The sequence below is a fragment of the Diabrotica undecimpunctata genome, chromosome 10, assembly GCF_040954645.1.
Source record: "Diabrotica undecimpunctata isolate CICGRU chromosome 10, icDiaUnde3, whole genome shotgun sequence".
NCBI classification, from domain to species: domain Eukaryota; kingdom Metazoa; phylum Arthropoda; class Insecta; order Coleoptera; family Chrysomelidae; genus Diabrotica; species Diabrotica undecimpunctata.
In genome coordinates, this window is record NC_092812.1 from 19,230,135 (window position 1) to 19,253,263 (window position 23,129).

A 23,129-nucleotide genomic window follows, 5' to 3' on the forward strand; every position below is an offset into this window, starting at 1 on the left:
GAACTGTTATTCTTTGAAATGTTTGTCTCTGAAGATGTTGTAAATATGATTGTCTTTGAAACAAATAGATATGCAGAGCAACAAATTCTTACTGAAATAGTAAATGAAACAATTACGAAAGAGTCACGTTTTAATTATTGGAAAGAGACTACCTACACTGAAATGCGTACATTCATAGCGCTCCTTCTTTGGATGGGACTAGACTCAAAGCCGTCATTAGCTGATTAATGGCGCAAAATTTCATTATATAAAAGTGATATTGCTAAATACATGCCCCGAAATCGGATCTAATTGCTCTTGCCCATGTTTCATCCAGCAAACAATGACGAGTGTTCTGAAAATGACAGACTTCTTAAAATTCAATATCTGGTCAATGAAACGAACGCTAATTTTCATCGATGTATGATTCCAGGCTCAACTGTTTGCATTGATGGAACTATGATCCCATTTACAGGAAAGTTATGTTTTCGACAGTACGTGAAAGGAAAACGTCATAAGTTTGTAATAAAGCTGTTTAAAATTGCTGTAGGACTCGTATTACGGACAACTGGTATACATCAGTTAACCTGGCTGAAATTTTAAAAACAAGATCCACTCATCTTATTGGAACGTTGAGAAAAAAACGAAAAAATCTTCCCAAAGATGTAATAGAAGCCAAACTCAAGAAAGGGGAGATCATTGCCAAACAAAACAAAAATGATATTGTAGTTATGAAATGGCATGATAAGAGAGACGTACTTTTTCTGTCTACAAAACATAGAGATGATATGATAGAGGTAACGTATAGGGAAGGTCCTAAAAGAAAACCTGCAGCCATTCTCGAGTACAATAACGCAAAAGCGTTTGTGGACATGTCAGATCAAAAGACAGCTTACTCAAACTGCTTACAAAAGTTTGTCAAATGGTACAGAAAAGTGGCATTTGAGATGATTACTGGTACTTCACTGGTGAATGCTCTAATTATTTTCAATAACATCAACCAGAGCAAAATGTATGTTACAAAATTCAAAGAAAATGTGTGCATGCAACTCCTTCAATGTAGTAATCTACCCCTTCCTCTACAAGTTCAAACCAAACATGAACTTACTCAAAATGCTTTAAATAAAAAAAAGCAGATGCACGATTTGTTACAAAATACTCTAAACTACATGGTCGAATTTATGCTGTAAAAAACACAAAACGAGTAACATGTGTATGAAACGGATGTGAAGACAGCCCTTTTATGTGTTTAGAATATTTCTTTACCAACCATGTTTTCACAAAAAAACCATGTACAACAAAACTGACTCTCAGTACTTAATTTTCTAGTTAAAAATACTACATTCTATGTTACTTTTGATTATATAATATGCTGTATAATACGCCAAGGAATATTTTAATTTTCTTAATGAAAAAACTTTAAATGAACTTTATTTATTTTTTATTAAAATACAAACTCCTCATTTTCTTCATCGCTTTCTTTTGAAACAATTGTCCTTTTGACTTTTTGGTTTCCTTTTTTATTAGCTTTTAAGTTTCTTAGTTGCTCTTGCTGTAATAAAGCTTGCTTTTCAGACGTGTCCGTCAAAATACCCGTATGTCTTCGTTTCCTATTTTGTGCAGTATTTTTTCTGGGTTGAGCTTTAGGTATAGGACGAATATCTTTAGGACTAACTCCAGTAACTAAAGCGCGAGAAGTTGAAGGTTGTGGATCTTGGTCTGGTTCCTTGTTGATTGTGTGGTGGCGTATTTGGTGGTATTCGTATATTTTGTGTGGCTGCTTGTGACTGAAGCTCCATATTTTCTTGCGGCTCAGGTCTATCTGTAATGGATGATGGCAGAAAATCTTTATCAGTAAAAACGTCCCTATTAATCGGGAAAATGCCAGTTAAACGAAAACGGCACTATATATTTTTTGGAGTTACAGCTAACGGCAAAGCATTTCCAACAATTGATGGAATGTTATAAATTATCATTGTAACTCCTGGATGAGTTTTCATCCAGCCATCCATCTGACTGCTAATAAATTTTTTTAATGGTCCAAACACCGATCTGTCCAAAGGTTGCAATCGATGAGAGCAATGTGGAGGCAAGGTCAAGAGAACAATGCCATTTTCCTTGCAATAATCTATTACTTCAACCGACAAATGGGAATCGTGATTGTCCAGTATTAATAATACTGGACTTTCCTTAGAACATTTAATATTCTTATGAAAATGTTTCACAAAGTACATCCTGGTGGTCCACTGAAAACAAAATATTCTCGATAATTTTTCCGCGGAAAAATAAACATTGGTGGCACTAAGTTTCCACTGGCATTCACTGCCAGACACACTGTCACCAATGTTCTCGTTCCCCCGAAGTGGCCGCCCCCACTTGCTTCACACCTTTTGATGCTATTATTTTTGCAGGTTTTTGAACTGTAGTTATTCCGGTTTCATCTAAGTTGTAAATATCGTTTGCTCCAAGATTGTGCCTATTTAATACATTGGAGAGTTTGTCAAAGAATAAATTTACATTGTGCCTATTAAAGCTTGTGGCTAGCCCTAAGCTCGTAGCTTGAGAAGTACGGATGGATAACTCATTGTGGCGTTTTAAAAAATTTGTTAGCCAGTCAGCAGATGCAGTCTCAAATTTGATCCAGTTATCAAGAACAGTTACGTTATTTTTTAAAGCAAACTGAAAAGCAAGCTGTTTAAGATCTTTTGGGGAAAGACCATGATATATATTTGAACATTCAGTAACATAAGAAGCTAATTAATTTTCTTGTAGATCAGAAAAGATCTTCCGATTTTTTAAATATCCTGTGGGTATGGTACTAGCATCTTAAAAAACAAATTTTAACGAGGAACGTGCTATACATGTGTTCATAGAAAAAATATTTACTATTTTACTACACTCACTATCAAGCCCATTTTTCTGGATCTTTTTGACGTATCTCTGAAGCGTCATAAAATTAATCCCTTATTCATCCGCTACTGGTCTAAGAGGTCTTTCATTTTCTATCACCTTATTTGCTGCAACAATAATGATTTCCTGTGGCGTTTCACCACGATTAGTTTTTTCTTGTAGGTTCTCATTTTGATCTATTAAAAATTTACAATTTTATTTAAAACAAAATCTAGGTTACTATTAAACCTACACACAAATTTCTTGAGATGGGGTAGGTTGTTACGTCATTACTCATCAATCCCAAATATTAAATCTTGTACGTATAGACAATAATAAACCTAACAGTCAATAAAAATGCTGTGAAAACATTAAGTTACCTTACCTTGTAAAAAGAGAACCAGCAAAAATTTAAACAATGTCGAAAAAATTACTGAGTGTTACTAAAAACACAAAAATGGTCGGTCTACGTCAGAGCCTTAAACCACACTAACCAAAGTTGGTTAAGATTTAGTGAGGTATGCACCGCATTGGCTACGTCGAGTTAAAAGTGCTCCCATCTCGTTAAGTTGATTAAAATTAAATGTAACAACCTGCCCTATGTAACAACTAACCCTGGTCTCCCCTATATTATAAATCTTATGTATAGTAGAAACCCTCAATTTAGAATATTGATTTCATAGTTTAAACGCCGAATATCCTCAAATTTAAATGTACACAGCGGCCCTCGAAAACTGCCTGTTTTCTCGATTGCAATTTGCGTTTCCTCATAAGAAATTACAGAATATATAAAGTAGTATATTTATTTGTGCTTCTCTATAGTAGACTTAACCAGAAGTTGTCGTACAGTGTAGCCAATTGTTGTTCACAAGTAGTAATTATGGTCATACAAAACCTGTATTCTTCCACGCAGCGATTATTACCGTCATAAAAATACAAAAAAACATGATTTTTTCAATAGTAAAACTTAAGCACAAAATTGTAATGAAATAAATTTTATTTATATTTTCCGCTTCGTTACATATTTAAATTTATAAAATAAAAATCGATATTTTAAAACATTATTTTTCAATCGTTTGGCAATGTTGGAATTAGCGAGGAAATTCCGTTTTACAATTCGGACCCAGACATGCCCTAAAACTAGTTTTTATTATTTTTTCGCCGAAGAAATGGTTAAGTTACATTGGCGTTTCGCATTGGCGTTTGCGAGTATATTTTATGTGATAAGTTTGTAAACTTATTGTTGTCAATACTGTTTTAACAATACTATATTGTAGTATTGATAAAACGTGTTATTGATAATAACAGTGTTATAGTTTGTCGTTTTATAGTAAATTTTTAGTTATATTCTTATACAGAATTGTAGAAATTATTGTATATATAGTATATACACAGATTATTGAAATACAATGGACGAAAAAAAGGGGTTGTTCCAAGAGAAGACAGCAAAATTCTGATGTTGATTCCAAAAATGAAAAGCCGCAAAAGAGACGGAAAATGTTAACGTCCGAAGAGAAGGTAATGATACGAAACGTTTATGACGGAATTGTCGGCAGAAAAATGGCATTAAATGTTAGCCAAGCGGTCGACATTTGTAGCAGTTTAACAAAAGTATCCGTTAGCTGTATTTATCGTGTACTTAAAAATACATCGGAAAATAAAAAGAAAGAAAAAGGTAAAACTAGAGGTAGGAAAAGCATTGTTTTCGATGACGAGACAAGGAATATTATACGTCGAAAAATTCATTCCTTTTATTTTCGGAGTGAGATTCCAACACTGAAAAAATTTCTCAAGAGCTCGAATACGATGACTCTTTACCCAAGATATCTCGTAGGGTCTTAATCAGAACCATGCGCGAAATGAACTTTCGATATGTAAAACGCAACAGAAAAAGTATGCTATTAGAAAAAAATGAAATTATTCTGTGGAGAAGAAAATATTTAGAAGAAATACGAAAAATTCGCAGTACTGGACGCAAAATATATTATTTGGATGAAACCTGGATTAACGAAGGTCATGCAGGTGAAAAAGTTTGGCAAGATTTAAATGTCAAAAGTAAACGCGAAGCACTTATAGAAGGCTGGTCTACAGGATTAAAAGCTCCATCAGGAAAGGGACGGCGTTTAATCATTACCCATATAGGAAGTGATACAGGGTCCTTGATGATGGTTTGCTTCAATTTGAGTCGAAAAAAACAGGTGATTATCATAAAAAAATTACTTCCGAAGTATTTGTATATTATTTGTATTATATTCCGAAGTATTTGTGTATTAAATTGGAATCTGGGTCTGTAATTGTTATGGACAATGCGCCATATCATAGCCGCAGACTAGAACAATTACCGACGACGGCATGGCGGAAAGGGAGAATTCAAGAATGGCTTACAGAAAAGGGGATTGCATACGAAGAATCAATGCTCAAAATTCAACTAAAATTTTCAAGGAAAATGAATATCTTAAATATGTTGTGGATGAAACTGCAAAAGATTATGGTGTCAAAGTTCTACGTCTACCACCTTATCATTGCGAACTTAATCCCATTGAACTTATCTGGGCGCAAGTGAAAGGAAAAGTAGCACGCAATAACAAAACGCTCAAATTAAACGAAGTTAAGGAACTTTTGATTGAAGCAATCCTCCATGTAACTCCAGAGAAATGGGTTAAATGTATAGGCCACATAATTAAAGAAGAATATCGTATGTGGGAACTTGACACTCATGTCAAAGTTTTTCTAGAGCCAATTATAATTAGACCATGTGAAGATAATGACAGCGATAACAGCACTGCATCTTCAGATTTAGACAGCGAATAATATTTTCTAATAGTTTAGTAGGAACATCAGCATAAAAAAACCAAAAACAAAAATAAAACGAGAAGAACATAGTAAGTGTGTGTAGTGTTTGTGTTTAAATAGAATAGTACAATGTTTTGTTACATCCAAAATTATTTTTATTTTGTTTTTATAGAATTTTATTTTGTTTTATAGGATTTTATTTTGTTTTGTTTTATACTGTTTAAGTGTTTTGTTTATTTTATTTAATGAGACAATATGACTCTTGGCGAACACCCATTTAAAAAAAAGTGACGCGCCACAAGACATATCTCTCGGGTGGTGTGGAAACTGTCCTAAAATTTGTTTTAAAAAAGTTTCATTGTGTAACTCTTTAAGGACGGGTCACGTCAAAAGACGTTTTAGCGTAACTTCCGCGACAGCCTGGTGGCATCAGTAAGCTTTCTGCAAAATTACTTGTTTTTTATAACTTTTTGTTTGTGGCATTCTGTATTTTTAGGAGACTGTATGGAATAAGCCACAAAATATTTATTTATAGGTTTGATTTACTGATTTTTCGATCTCTATATAAAGACATCGTTTTCAAATATACAAGTGATAGTAATATTTATTTTTCTATGGCTTTTTGCTTGCCGTTCTGTATATTTAGAAATAATGTTGGGAATAAGTAACAATATATTTAATTGAAATGTTTAATTTACTGACGTTTCGATCTCTATATAAAAAGATCGTTTTCAAATATTCAAATGATAGCAATATTTATTTTTCTGTGGCTTTTTGCTTGTGGCATTCCGTATTTTTAGGGAGAATATTGGAAATAAGCCACAATACATCTATTTACATGTTTATTTTACTGACGTTCCGATCTCTATTACAGAGACCGTTTTTAAAGTTAAAAAAAAAAAAGAAAATAATATAAGAATATATAAATATATAATAATAAACAAATAAAATAAATATATAACTATAATTTATATCTTTGAAAACGGTCTTTGGATATAGAGATGGAAACTTCAGTAAAAACCTGCAGATAAATATATTGTGACCTATTTTGAACAATAATATTTAAACAATTTAATATAATTAACGTTGAAATAAAAGTGAGTGTACGCCACTGGATTTTCATACGTCTTTCTCCACTTCTACGCCTTCAAATGATGACTCACTCTCCCAAATAGTGAAATTAGAATTTAGTAACTAGTAACTCCTGGTTGATGCACAATTTTCTTCAAATATAAAAACTTTCATCTGCCTTACTCTAACAGTGTATGAAATGTCATTTCATGTAGCCCACTGATGTTGCATTTAACTCTGTTTATTGTACACTAACAGCCTGTCTTTCATCAGAGTGCATAATTTGGCGAGACATATGATTAAGCAAGAATCTGGGATGTAAATAATGCCACCTACTTGCTCATTGTACTTTTGCCATTTTTATGTATGTACTCCGACTCGGTACTTAATAGAAATTTATACTGATTGAAAAAGGTCTGCCCAACACTTTTTCAATTCTCTATTAATCAGCTTTGCAAAGAACAGTAAAAGAATAATAAAAGCTCATATTAAAAATGTAGATATATTACACTGTTAAAATAGCATCAAATATAAAACAAAAATTTGCTTTAATGGATAAAAAACCTCTCTCTTTTTCCTTTTGGTCACTTATTATTAGAATTTTCATGAAATGAACTGAATAGAACTGAATAACATACTATATTTTCCCCTAGGCTAGAACATATGCAAAATCAATTAAAGGTTAACAAAAAAGTTATCTATTGATATTGAATCAGTTATCTTGCGTTGAATTAATATTCAGGGTAGCCACCGAAAACTTTCCTTTCAGGTTTTGATTTTTTTTGGCTTTGGTTTGGAACTGTTAGCCACGTAATTACATATAAATATTAGTAGTCATTTATACAGGATTGTACAGGGAGAACATTTTTGACGCTCAGGAGTTCATCAGAGCGACTTCATTATACACACAAGACATAAACCACGGTTAGATAGGTGAGCAACATATAGGTATACATACAAAGGAAATCAATCCATTCAAACGATCAATTTTTAATTGACACTTTAATTTAATTCAGTAAACAGACTCTATTACAAAGGCAAATAAGACTATACATACGGTGGAGTAGGTTGCTTAATCAATAAGAAGAAAAAATCACAAATTCAAATAATTCATAGCATCTCGAACAGGATTGCATACAGTGGAGTGAAGAAAGAAGAACGAGCACGAGCAGATGTAGGTATACTTGTCCATAAAAAATTTAAAGACAACATAAATAACTGCCGTTATATCTCCGCAAGAATAATACATATGAACATTACAATGGACTACCAAAAATTAAACCTAAGGAGGAACGAGTGTCATTCTACGAACAATTGCAAACCATCCTGGATGAAATACCTCATGAAGAACCCTTAATTCTTATGGATGACTTTAATGCACGAATCGGAAATGAAATAGTTCCAGGAGTAAAACAAAGATTTAATGAAAACCATATCAACACAAATGCAGAACTCATGGCTAATCTCTGTGCTTTTAAAGAACTGAGAATCAATAATACATTTTTCACCATAAGCTTGAAAACTGCAGGGGACTAGGGGACACAAATTTATGATTGCTTTTATAGTCACTAATAGAAAAATCCACCCAAAACAGATTCTAGATATCCGAACTTTAAACTCAGCAGACGCAGAGAGTGAACACAAACTAGTACTAGCAAAAATAAAAATGAAAATAACACCAAAACATTTTCTACGGGTAATCACCGAGGAAAAATTCAATGTAGAATCACTGTGGAATGACTCTAGAAGAGAAATGTACCAAAGGAGGCTAGCACAGAAGATACAGTTAAAACAAATAGACGACATCGAAGAGAAAATTAAAAACAACAGTGAAGAAACAGCAACAGAAGCTCTAGGAAAACGCAAAGTCATACTGAACAAAAGAAATAACAACAATACACCATGGTTCAGAAAAGAAATAAAAGAGAAATGTAAAAAGACACGGGAGGCCTACACGAAGTACAAAACATCAAAATACTCCAAAATCCCGAGACACCTATAGAAGAATACGAAATGAAACAAGCAGTTGGTAAGAAGAACAAAAAATTAACACTGGGAACAGTTTACAAAAAGGATGGAAAGCGAGTTCTACGGTACACAAAAACAAATATGGAGATTCATGAGAAACCAACGGAAAGAAATGGCAGAATTAAAGGAATGCAACAACATAACAGCAAACGAATGGGCAAGATACCTGACGGAACTGTTTAAAAGAAAGGAAAATAATAATAAACACAATAACGTACCTGAATTAAGACACGAAATACAAATCAGTTTTCAGGAAGTAGAAATAGCCATAAATTTACTCAAAAATAGAAAATCACCAGGACCAGACGGAATAACCAACGAGCTTCTAAAACACGAAGGAGAAAGTATAACTCTAGAGATGACAAAACTTATACAAAAACTAATATTGCACCGCAAGATACCAGACGCATGGAGAAACAGCATAATGATAATAATGTTCAAGAAAGGACATAAAGAAGACCCCAACAATTATAGACGTATAAATGTACTGAACACCGCACTTAAGCTTATCACAAAAGTCCTAACCAACAAAATCAATAAACTAACAACTTTATCAGATGAACAACAAGGATTGAGATCCGCAAGATACCGCGTAGACGCCGTATTTGTACTAAGACAAATCACAGAAAAGGTTATCGAGTACAATAAACCAGCACATCTATGTTTTATAGACCTGACAAAGGCTTTCGATCGCATCCAAGTCGAAGACGTCTTATACAACTGTATAAAAGAAACATACCAATCAATATTATACAAACCATCGAAAAAATCTACTTACATAATCGAATAAAGGCAAAGATAAATGGAAAACTAACACAGTGTATACCAGTACAAAGCGGAGTCAGACAGGGTGACTCGTTAAAGCCCGATAACAATATAATAATGGACGAAATAATACAAGCAGTACGTAAAGGTCATGGTTACAGAATGGGGAACAAAGAAATTAAAATTTTATGTTATGCAGACGATGCCGCATTAATCGCCGAGACAGAAGACGAGCTCCAAAGATTAACACATATCCTCAATACAACAGCCGCGATACACAATATGATAATATCATCAACATCTAAATACCCACTACGATGTAAAATCGAAATTGATGGGAAAATAATAAAGCAAGAAGCAAATTTTAGATATCTGGGAATAGATATAACTAGTTACGGAGATGTTGAAGAAGAAGTAAGAGAACAAAGCTTAAAAGCAAGTAAAGTGGCGGGATCTCTTAATGACACAACCTGGAAGAACAAACACCTAAGACAAGACACAAAAACAAGAATCTATAAAGCAGCAATTAGACCTATATTAACATATACGGCGGAGACAAGACCTGACACATCTAAAACTAGACGACTACTACAAACAACAGAGATGAAAATACTCCGACGAATATAAGGGAAAACTCTGTTGGATAGGGAGAGAAGCGAAAACATAAGAAGAGCATGCAATATAGAAGACAAAATGGATGGGAGACAAAACGGAAACAGGAGTGGAACGAACATAGTAGAATGGCAGAGGATAGTATAGTACGAATAGCAGGAGATAAGTCACCAAATGGACGAAGAAGTATTGGCAGACCAAGAAAAAGATGGTGCGATAATTTAAACAATTTAGGAGGCTAATATCGAGGAAGAATCAATATTTAAAGCCTACATACAAGAAGGAAGAAGAAGAAGAAGATGTAGGTTGTGTGCGCATACTACATGTCTTGTTCTAATTCGATTAAGGCTCTTCCATATGTTTCGTGGCTGGTTGAAGTCATTAGGCCTTTGGATTGGGTCAATAAGTTTGGATACTTCAGGTGGAGCTTCTTGAGTCCACAGCATGTGCCATCTGGAGTTAACATTAAAATAATTTGGTGTTAGCTGTTGGGCTGTTGTTACTATTGATGGTTTTTTGGATGGAAGTCGGTTTGCTGCTAAACTCGGGATGTCTTCATGGATTTGGAGTTGTAAATTACTATTTATTTTCGAATACTCTTTTATCAAGGCCTTTTGTCTTTGTAAAACAGGCGGAGGTATATGGCTGAGGAAGGGAAGCCAATATAGTGGAGTAGTATTGATGCAGCCTCGAAATATTCTCATTGTTGTTTGTTGTTTCCCTGTTTATAACGATACTCCGTAAAAAACTATCTGCTGCGGCAAACCATATCAGCTTTGGCTTGTACAAATCATCAGTACCAGGGCTCAGGTCCAGGTGGAGATATTTGACACAGACGGAGATGTCACAGAGGAAGAAATTCTGAGGCAGGTCCGGAGACAGGGAGCCTAATGACGTTAAACTCGTCTCTATAAGGAAAACTAGAGACGAGAACACAAACATCACGGTCGGACTGACGCAGATCGCAGCTAAGAAAGCACTGGAAAAAGAACATATACACATCGGCTGGAACTTGTGCAAGATAAGAGAGAAACTGCATATCCAGCGGTGCTTTAGATGCCTGCAGTTCGGGCATGGTAAAATCGACTGCATGGGAGAAAACGGGGCGGACTCCTGCTACAAATGTAGCAAAGGGGGTCACCAGGCACGGGAATGCAATAATCAGGAGGCTTTTTCCCTCACTTGTAAAGAATACGGGCACAAAGCCGACAGCTTACGATGCCCGGAGTAAAGAAAACTCATCCTGGAAAAACGGAAGTTCAAGAGAGACCCTATCAGAAGGGAGGAGGAAAGACTGGGTGAAAGCACTTAGGACGACGAATCAGACAGCTTACGGGTAAGTAAGTTAAAGAGATAAGAACCATTTATTACGAAGTTTTTATAAAAAAATGAGGGAAGGACGAGGGCTGCTCACGACGTTGCAGTGGCACTCGCACGAAGGGAAGGTTATGAGATGATCCTATCTCAGGAGCCCAATGTAAAGTTGGTCTCTCGATAGGGGATCATTAAAGATAGGAAATCTGACGAGGCCGTATACGTGGTGAATCGAGGAGCTGGCATTACCAGACATTCCGTTAAGAATAGTTATGTCAAGATATATGTCTGGTGGTGTCAAAGATCCTACTTCGAGTATGTGAAGAGTACATTGACTCGATTATGCAAGAGGCTAGGATGGAGCCTGTACCGGTCGTCATAGCTGGTGACCTGAATGCGAAGGATCGACCATGGAATCCACGGGTGCAAGATGGGAGAGGGAAATACCTATCAGAATGGATCCACGCTATGGGGCTTACCGTGCTAAATGACGGTAAGGCACCTACATTCGTGAGAAGTAATAAAATCTTTTCTGGACATCACACTGGTTTCGTCATTTCGTCATTTCTAAACAGGGTCGTTTGAATTGGACTGTTTTGGAAGAAGAATCGTTCAGCTTATACAAGTATCTAAGTTTTGAAATAGCTAGCAAAAGGCAGAAAAGATGTGGATATCAATCTAAAGAGATGTTTAAATGAGGAGGTTTTTGTAGATGCTTCTGGCTTGATTGGTCCGAGGATGTACATGAGTTGATTGAGGGTCTGAGTGCTGCACAGGAGTTGGCTTTTGTAAGATCAAAAACTCCGTTTAATACGGGAACTCTTTCCTCAGGTGGAGGATAGGCTTGAAAGTGTCACCGGTTTCGTAGAGTCGGAACATCTTACTGAGTTGAAACTCAGCGAGGCTGTTGAACAGATGAAGATCCGGAGACAGTAAGATTCGCCGCACTGTTTTCCTTAGATTGCTAAACAAACTGCTTGAACGGCAGCAGTTTCCAACACTGTTGAAAGACGCTAAGGTTGTCCTTATCCCGAAAGCTAGAGGTGAAAAGGAAGAGGTGCGATTTCGGCCAATTTGCCTTCTTAGTTCGGTAGTTAAGTTGTACGAGCAGCTTGTGAAAGGCCGCCTTGAGCTAGAGCTGCAAGAAAAGCCGCCTGAACTTTTACTGATAAGCATTTTAAAATAAATGGTATTTCCGCTAAAGCATATTTATATAAAAAATCAGTATGTATTGTTAAACTGCTATAGATCTCCTTCTTGTAATGTTAATAGTTTCTTTGAATCCTTAGAGACGGTTTCGGAGAAGATAGTCAAAACTAACACCTATTTAATTATCTAATATATACCTAATATAACTACAAGAATTTTTTTTCTGTATCAGTTTTCTGATAATGACTTTTGGTCTAACTAGAACTAGAATAGCAAATACCTCAATTTTGCGTATGGATCATATTTTTTTAAATTTTACTTTGTAAGGTAAAGTTTTCCTTAACTTATCTCTTTTAATGTTTCGCAAAGATTCGTCTTCATTAATGTCTACTAAAATGTTATTAAAAGTTTTAATCTTTTTTTGTAAATAAAATGAATGAACTTTTCTTCAAATCGATTGTTTTACAGTATCGTCTATAGGAATGGGTTTTCTCCCTGTTGACGTTTTAGGTGCTTCTGTAATAGTTCGACTCTTTCTTATATATATATATATATATATATATATATATATATATATATATATATATATATATATATATATATATATATATATATATATATATATATATATATATACAAGGATTTCCACAGTTTTCACTGTATTCCTTCACTCAACCGTTTTCTCCAATTTTTCCTGTTTAGCCAGTCCCCTTCCTATAGGTTTCTTCTACTCATTGCTTCGTCCACCTCATCTCTGAAAGATCTTCGGGGTCTGCCTCTCTTTCTTCTTCCTATCGGGCTCCACTCTGATATTTTATTTATCCACCGATTTTGGTCTGCTCTTCTGACATGTCCGTACCAGGTTAACCTCTTCTGTTCGATGTAGTCTATTATGTCGGAGTTCATGCCCATTCTCCTCTTAATCTCCATGTTATTTATCCTATCTCTTCTTGTTACTCTGCAGCTTCTCCTTAGAAATTCCATCTCTGTTGCTCTTATTTTGTTTTTTGTTTTTGTTTTGACTCTTTCTTAAAAGTCTATAAATAGTTGCTTCTCCAACTCCGGTCACATCTGAATACGTAGAAACAATACCTACTCCGAACAGTACTTGTAAAATGTTATTTTACAAGTACTTTTTTGTTTAAATTTTAGGTAAAACCCAAACATTTTCAAAACAATGCTGAATATTTTATTTTAGAAAATCTCTGTCACTGTTTCATGATGTTATATTGGGTTATGATGTCTCACGTGAAATAAAATTTGTGCTATCAATAATTTTCAAATGTACTATAGTGGTATCAATCATTTTTAAATGTACTATAATAGTAGTACATATAATTCGTAACTACAATAGAAGTAGCTACGTCTCACCCTTTCAAAAAAAAAAAAGATGTATTAACGCAGAATTGCCATCACCATTTCCTGGAACTTAGTGTCTACACTTCTGATCCTCAACTATAGCATATGAAATTTATTGGATAGCTAAATCATAGTAGTATAATTAATCCTTCTTTTCTGGGATTTATTTAACAATTCGTTATTGTTAAACAGAGAGGTCGAGCATAAATCGTTTGTTGTTTATATATATATATATATATATATATATATATATATATATATATATATATATATATATATATATATATATGAATTAATACTCCAATATCTGATCAGTTATTAATCACCCGCTTATCAGTGGAAATTGACGTAAATGTGATAACTAACTCGAATTTGTTGGCAAGGTTTTAGTGAGTAATACTGCATATCAGATTGTGTCTGTTTAATTACTCGATGTTTAGTAAATACATTTAACCGGATGTTATGTTCTATATTTTTTCCGTTTCTGGTTGCATTTCCTGAACTTATCAGACGTGATGTTTTTATTTTTTATTACACATTTTTAGTAGTTGAGGCTATTGCTGACTTGATTCTTGATAGCAAACATGCATCCCAGAGTCTCAGAAAACAGTTCTCAAGCAACATTGATGTATCTGACGCCGTGATTAATGATTGAATTAACTAATTAAACAAATTGCATTAAGACCACCAGAACGAAAAAGACCTAGAAGAGATGTACTATTAAATGTGTTTATAATTAGTAAATTAAATTATAATATCTATTGGAGAGGTCTTTGATATCGGTCTTATTATTTATACAGGTTGGTTGCTTTTTAATATGTATCATCTCTAATATATTTTATTATAATTTGACTCTCTTTCTAAAATTTCTATTTCCTTTTGATTTGGAAAATATACAGACTTAGACTATAGACTATAGAAAGAGAGCCAAATGGAGCAACCTGCATCAATTAACAACACCGGTCCGAAGCTATGAGTCTCAGTACGTCATTAGTCCACTCAGTACAGGATGGGTGGAGAAGTTCTCTCATACCCAACAACACGACATCTTCCAAGGGCTAATAGAGAACGTCGTATGGATGTAAAGGACCATAGGACAAGTGTGAATAAGGTATGTTAACTATATATTCAACATAACAAATAAACTGAATGAAATTATAACACTAGTAGAAGGTTTTAGGTCGGAAAAATCATGCAACAACGCTTTTAATGAGGCAAGTGCAAGAGAAATCATTAGAATACAACAAACCGGCATATCTGTTTCGTGGACCTTAAGAAGGCATTTGACCGGGTCAAATTAAAGAACGTTATCCACTTATTGTACACAATAGAGATACCTCTAATCAAAACGATCGTAAATATCTACCAAAACAACGCAATAAAAGTAAAAGTAGAAGAAGAACTAACTGACTATATTGAAGCGGGCAAATTGGATAAGACAAAGAGATTCCCTGGGTCCTCTATTGTTCAACCTGATTATGGATGAAATAATAAAAAAAGTAAGAATTAAAAAAGGATACCAAATGGGAGAAAACAACTTAAAATAATCTGCTATGTAGACGACGCAATACTACTCTCTTAAAGTGAAGATGATTTACAACGTATGCTGCATCAATTTAATATAACTACCAGAAAATTTAACAAGTTAACAAATCTCTAGACTGGTGCATCACATGAATCGCCCGTCTTATGTTTCTCTTTCTCTGTTTTCTCTCTCCCTCTCTCTCTCTCTCTCTCTCTCTCTCTCTCTCTTACTCTTGCTGCAGATTTCTCTCTAATATTTCCTTGTTTCTGACAATTCGAGTTTTCTTCTTTCCCCTCATTGCTATCTGCATTATGGTATTTGCATTTATTCTACCACCTTCCTGTGTAAATCGTTTCTGTTCTCACCAAACCTTCTGCAGTCGAATACGCAAGTGCTCGGCCGTGTAAACCACTCCACTTCTTCTTCTTCGCGTGCCATATCAGAATTATCCGACGTTGGCGATCACCATTGCGAAGGCTTCTCGATCTTCTGCAATATGAAATAATTGTCCTGCATTTGATATCTGAGTCCATTCACGAAAGTTGTTTAACCAAGAAACTTGTTTTCTTCCTACACCTCTACGGCCCTCTATTTTGCATTTAAGGATCAGTTGTAATATTTTATATCGACTTCCCCTTACTATATGTCCCAGATAAGACATTTTTCGATGTTTAACAGTCTTTAGCAGTTCTCTATCTTTGTTGACGCTCCTTAGTATTTTGTCATTAGTTTTCCTTGCTGTCCAAGGTATCTTCAGCATTCGTCTGCACCACTCTACAGTCTGTACATTTTTCATCCAAAACCTTCCCTATCCTTTCTTCTAGGTAGGCCCTGAAGAAGCCCTGAAAGGTGTTTGGAATTAATACCTTCGTCCAAGCCGCTTTTGCTCATTTGTTCATTCTTCCTGCCACTCCGTTATGCTTCTATTCTCTTCTATTTTCTCCTGCTCATCCTTTTCGTGGGTTTTAGAGTGGACCACTGTAATTACGTGGCACTTTACCCTGATTCTCCAGTTACCCCTCTCAATGTTGATGCATCTATCTGTGAAGTAGTTCCTGACCAAGTTCTGCAGATGGGGAGATATCCCCAAGTCGCCCAGTATTCTGACAATAATTTTCCAGCTGGCACTATTAAAAAATTTCTTCCGTCACTTATTTTCTTGTGAATTCAGTCACCGGTCTCCAACTGGAGTGGCGTAAATATTACTTCTTCACTCTGTGGAAAAATAGCCTTGGCTAGTTCTTTCCTCCGACTCTCCTCGATCTTAAAAAAAGCCCCACAAAATTACTCACTTTCAGTCAGTCTGCAAGTCGGCAGAGCCATCAAGGCTTGATCTCATACTTATTCTATCTCTGAACCTAAACCAATTAGTAATCATTTATAGGTACTTATCGAACACACTCTCGAACTTACAATTCATCATTACAACATTATAATGGTATAATACGATTATTACGGAACACGAACAAAATAATAACTAATAAATTAAACATTTTTAATGAAAATCTGTTACTACTTGAGGTTTTAAACAAAAACTTAGTTGTTTTACAACTTGTTTATAAAACGAATGTATTCAACTCGTTTACTTTACCTCAACCCAACTCCTTTTTTTTAAAAACAAGTAGCAGTTATAGTAAAAAAATTTGAATGGATAAAGGAGGTAAATGTAGATATTTAAAAATTTTGGGTTTTTAAAAAAAAAAGCGAATTAAATAACGCAATTTCATCATGTTTAAAAATTAAAACTTCAATCTGCTTTTTCTCCATTGTATAATTTTGTTAGTTCACTCTCGAACTGATCTTGATTTGAAAAAAGGTGTTAATGATATTTTAATCTCTTAAAATAAGTTTGTTTGTTACATACTGAGTGGATGTTCTAAGACTAAGTTAAGGTATCTATATATAAATACTTATATCCAAAATATATACATATTTTGGAATTATATTAGACAACTTTTAATTATTTCATGTTTTTATTGAATTACTTCAATGATACGACATGTAGAAATAATTCATTAAATAAACTTATATGTATGTGACTCATAATACAAGTATCTGTTTTGTTGTTTGCCTAACTTTGGTGCAATGCTACAGAATTCTTAATTCTCAGTTCAGTTTCAACCTAGTTTAATTTTAAACCGACAGATGGAGCACTACACGCAAGAAAAGATTTAAAAATTTCAATAAAATACTTGTATAATAAATATTGAAAAATAAAATGTCATTTTTAAAATATGCGGAGGGATATTTAAAATACGTATGTATTGTCTGCGTCCATGAAACTTGGCGAATATACACTTGACAAATGGAAATAAAACTAAACACTGAATCATAACTAATTTTAGTTTCACAAAGAATTCCTTTGGAAAAATCATGGTGAAAAAGAAAATGCGCCTTCCGAGGTATTGGCAACACCGCTAGCGCCATCCAAGTCTATTTTCAGTTTGAACGTTCAAAGCATACGTTGGAACTTCACTTAGGGATAGACTATTCCTTTGCAATTAAAAAGAGCCAGTGAGCAGTCAGTGGCAGTGGTAGTGTGGTGTCGTGAGATCGTGTAAAAACAAACTAAAGCATGTTAACAATTATTAATAATAATTATTAGTTGTTTTCTAAGAATTGTTTCCATATAACCGTCAACGGTTTGAAAAGTTTGTGGTTGATTCTTTGTTATGCTATTTTTCTCTTCTAAGACTTGTTGTGTCTGAGTTATTTTTCGAAGATCTTTTTATCTATTAGTGCCATGGATGAAAATGAAGCTGAAGTCAGGTCCCCCATCAAGAGACTGGGTTCCACAAGAAAATTGATTTTCGTAAACAGTAAGTGCATTTTTTTTAAACTTAAAAAACATGAACATTTAAACAAGAATCAGTTTTACAAAATATCTGTAATTATATGAGAAACATGATGTATTTTTCTTTGTAGAAACACAGTTTCCTAAGCTATTTGCTTCCTTTTGTATTTTGAAAGTTATAGACATGAAAGGAAAAGTTATTGGTTAAGTTTTGGTCTTAAGTATTATTTATTGTCTTATCGTATTTATTCAGTCTTTTTCAATCCTATATCCTAATAATCTGATAGGACATTTAAAATGACAAAATGAATGAATGACAAAATTTTTTGTCAATTTTGAGCTACTTGCATTCAATTTTTTCTTTTTTTCGATATCATGTCATATAGGTGGTCCTCTTAGGTTATCCCTGCACTCAAATAATCTTTTTGTTCATTTAAATGTTTGGTGGTATGGATCTTAATAGTGACTGTTATTTAATATCATATTGTTCTAATTGTTCCAAGTCAGTTGATATTCCAATGTAGACTGGAAACAGCATTTTAATATATACTATGATAATAAAACTCTTTTTCAGTACCTCAATTCTGTCTGTATCTACTGCATAGAGAATTATTTAGAATAATATATCTTTTCGACAATTGTAGTAAAAATTGTTTTTTTTTTTTTCGAAAAAAAAAAAAGAATAAATTATGGATTCTTCTTCATCATTTGTCGTCTCCTTTATTAAGATTGGCAATCAATATAAAATTTTATTATATTAGCATACGAACTTGTTTACGTTTTCCGGTCAAGATCATGTTTTGCGAAGATATCGTTTGCATTGTAAACTTCGTCTTTTGAATCTCCAAGGAGTGTGGTGACATCATGTCTCGATCGCTTGGATCGTGGATTTTTACCGATCTCGGTCTTCGGCTACTAGGCTACTAGGGAAGCTTCATGTAAACCATGGCCAATAATTCCTCTGGTTTGATCTACCCAGCGTGTGGGAGACTTTTGTCGCGGTCGTTTGTAATTGATTTTACCCTCGATGATCAGTTTTTTTAGACCGTCTGTTCTTCTCGCTATGTGACCGAAGTATCAGTACCCACTGAATTCTTTTTGTTCACAATATTGTATTGACCTTCAATTGCTTTATAATTCAAATGTTGGTGCGATATGATATTTGCAACTTTTTTCTATACATTTCGAAGGGATATCTTTGTCTTCGGTTGTTAACGTTCAAGCCTAAGATACATGTAGCAATATGCTATTTATCATATGTATTTAACATTTTTCTTTTAGTTTGGTGGGGTTCTAAACACCAATACTATAATACTATAATACTATAATACTATTTTTTTTTAATGTGACTCGTACATACTTCCCAAAATACTTTAGTTTTCGTTTTTTTATCAGAATGTGGTATCAATACTAATACCCTCACGACAACCTCCGTCCTCATAAAGCGGATATTGTAAGGTATTATAGGATCAGATTGATATCAAAACAATAAATTGGCCAGCACGTAACTCAGATCTAAATGTCATGCATTCATCAATAATTAATGTCTACTTAATTAGAGTAAAAGTACTTACACCTTTAAATGTTCACTCCGGAACTTATAACTCTCGAGATTGATTAGCTACGCATTTACACAGAGAATCTTTTTGCCACAGAACTTTGCTTTAAAGACATTTCAAGATTCGTTTATAAACCTAATCAAAGTATCGAATTTGGATTACTTGAAAAAGATTTACCCCAGTCAAGGAAGAAAAAAAGCTGAAAAAATCTTATACAGATATTTGAGAGTTCTAATAGGTATGATTTTGTTTTGTTTTTTTTTAACAATCTTAAAATGTGAAAAACTTTGTTTTTTGCCTATAAAAAGTTTATTATACATTATGGAGAAAAATGTTTCAAATAAAAGTTGTAGATCATAAAAAGTTCTTTATTCTGAGAGTCTAAAATAAAATACATAAAAAATTGACAGAGATAATTTGAAAAAACCATTATTTTTGTACTAATTTATAAATAATTGATGGATTCGACCATTACTTGATGGAAATTCATTTTATCTTCTTCTTCTTCGTGCGACTAGGATTACTCCTGTTTGTCTGCCTCTTATTCTGTTTCAGTCGTTGTTGACTGTACATTATCTTTCCACCTTTTTGTCGGCCTTCCAACGGGTCTTCTGCTATACGGCTTGTTGTTTTTTCAGATGTTCGCTAATCTATCTGGTCCCATTCGGTTTACATGTTCGTTCCAGTTTTTTTTCTTGTTTTTATCCACCTGTTAATATTTTGAATTTTGCATTGTTCGCGTATACTTCTGTTGGTTTGTCTCTCTCTTAATGATATGCCCGCTATTGATCTTAATACTTTCATTTCGATATTGTTGATTTGTTGTTTCATCTTTCTTGTATCGGTCCTTGTCTCCGCTGCATAAATTAGGATTGGTCTTACTGTTGTCTTGTATACTTTCATTTTGCTTTCCGTGGTCAGATATTTGTTTCTCCATATGGTTTCTCGAAGGCAACCACTTACTCTTGTCGGTTTTGATGCTTGCCTTGTGGTCTCTGTTCTTATATCCCTGTCACTAGTGATCTCTACTCCTAGGTAATTGAATTTCATTACTTGTTCTACAATTTTGCCTTTTATTTCTAGTTTCCCTACAGGAAGGGGACTGGCTAAACAGGAAAAATTGGAGAAAACGGTTGAGTGAAGGAATACAGTGAAAACTGTGGAAATCCTTGTATATATATATATATATATATATATATATATATATATATATATATATATATTTCTAGTTTGCATCTACGCGGCTCTTTACTGATCACTATACATTTAGTGTTTCCAACTGATATTGCTGTGATATTGAAGGTGTGGAGCTGCCTTTGTAGGTCATCTTCGTTATCAGCAATAAGTACTGCATCATCGTGATTTTATGCGCTCCCATGTGGTATCCGTATCGTTTTCTTACTTCGTGAATTATTTGATTCATCACCATATTGAATAACAATGGGCTGAGTGAGTCTCCTTGGCGGATTCCTCCTTTTAGTTCTATGCATTCTGTTTTCCCTGTTGGCATTATAACTCTGGTCTTGTTGTTCTTGTTAATTTCATTAATTGTCCTTATTATCTGATAGTTTATTTGTTCAGCTTGTAATAAATTTAAGATGTCATTTCGCTTCACCCTGTCAAAAGCACTTTTTAAATCTACAAAGCACATATATGCTGGTTTTCCATATTCAATAGAATTCATTTTATGTAACAATGAAACACTCAAAACTTTGTTTTCAAAAATTTCCACAAAATTTATTATAAAAACTTATCACTACAGCTGTTTCGGCAGAGTGCCTTTCTCAAGTAAGGCACTTGATGGTTTTTTGCAACTATCTTGGTGAATTCGTTATGTATTTTATTTTAGAAACTCTCAAATTGAAGAACTTTTTAAGTTCTTTAATTAAACCGAACAGTTTCCTACAACAGGGTGGAAGAAACAGAATATTAGACAGTGGTTAATTAATAAAAATATATCCTTTGAAAATGACCTTCTAAAATTTGAGCTTGTACAAATCGCTGGGCAACACATACCTTCACACGCAACAAGAATGCGTGTCGTAGACGAAACTGCCAAGAAACTAAACATTACAGTACTCAGATTGCCGCCTTATCACTGCGAATTAAATCATATAGAGTTGATTTGGTCCCAAGTAAAAGGGGACGTGGCAATAAATAACACCACTTAGAAACTTGCAGACGGTAAAGAACTTTTTAAACACGCTTTACACAATGTCACTGCCTTAAACTGGAACAAATGCATTCAACATGTGATAAAAGAACAAGAAAAAATGTGGGACTTGGACAACACATTAGACATCTTGGTGGAACCATTAATATTAACGTGACTGCTGAAGACACTTCCACGGATGAAGAATAAGTCACCGCAGATTATGCATAAGTAACGTGATACTTCTTATATATAATATTAGGTATTTAGTATTATTTGAAATTTTTATTATAGCAATATGTATTATTTCGATTACTTTTAATAAAAATTTTCAAAATTACTACAATTATGTACAAAATAAAATTATTACACATTGACAAAGTTTTTAATCCTGAAGAAGTAAACGGATCGTTGCGTAACTGGCGATAAAATAATTTTTTTTTGCTTAAAAAACTGACAATTGTATTACTCAAATAGCAAATTACATTCTTCAATTAATTATATAAATATATAAAATTTACTAAAAATAAAAAAAATGATATATATTTTGGGAGTCTTGAGTTATCCATCCTCTGGACGTGTTCGTACCATATCAGCTGTTTTCTTTCTATGTCTCTTGTTAGAGAGCCGTCAACCCCCATTCGCTGTCTTATCTCATCATTACGTATTCTCTCTCTGCATGACACTCCTACTGATCTTCTAAAAGCGTCCATTTCTACTGCCTCCAGTTTTCTTCTGTTTTTTTCGGTTATTCGCCAAGTTTCCGCTCCGTAGAATAGACTGCTTTTAATAAGAGATTCGTAGATATTGTGTTTTCTTCTTTTTCCTATTTCATGACTCCACAGTACGCTGTTTAGACAACCTATTGTTTTTTTGGATTGTGTTATTCTTCTCTTTATTTCTTCATAATCTTTCCCCGTTGTGTCAAAAACGATTCCTAGGTATTTGTAATGGTCGCAGGGCATGATGATTTCGTTATTTTCTAATGTGATGTTCGATAGTTCGGTACCTATTGGTAATTATTTTGTTTTTTTTTGTATTAATTTCTAGTCCCCACTTTCTATATTCTTCTTGTAATTTCCTTGCCATGTACTCCAGATCATCTTTATCGTTTGCTATAACAACCTGGTCATCAGCAAA

General features: G+C 34.0%; 1 protein-coding gene across 2 annotated transcripts in view; it reads left to right on the forward strand.

Annotated features, from left to right (window-relative positions):
* The first annotated feature begins 17,941 nt into the window (after positions 1–17,941).
* LOC140452302 (SLIT-ROBO Rho GTPase-activating protein 1-like) overlaps positions 17,942–23,129 on the forward strand; it is a 266,666-nt gene continuing 261,478 nt past the window's right edge. For both annotated transcript variants that reach the window (XM_072546471.1, XM_072546469.1), the window contains exon 1: positions 17,942–18,303. In XM_072546471.1, the coding sequence (XP_072402572.1) occupies positions 18,228–18,303 (76 nt within the window). In that variant the 5' untranslated portion in view covers positions 17,942–18,227. The remainder of the gene's footprint in view (positions 18,304–23,129) is intronic.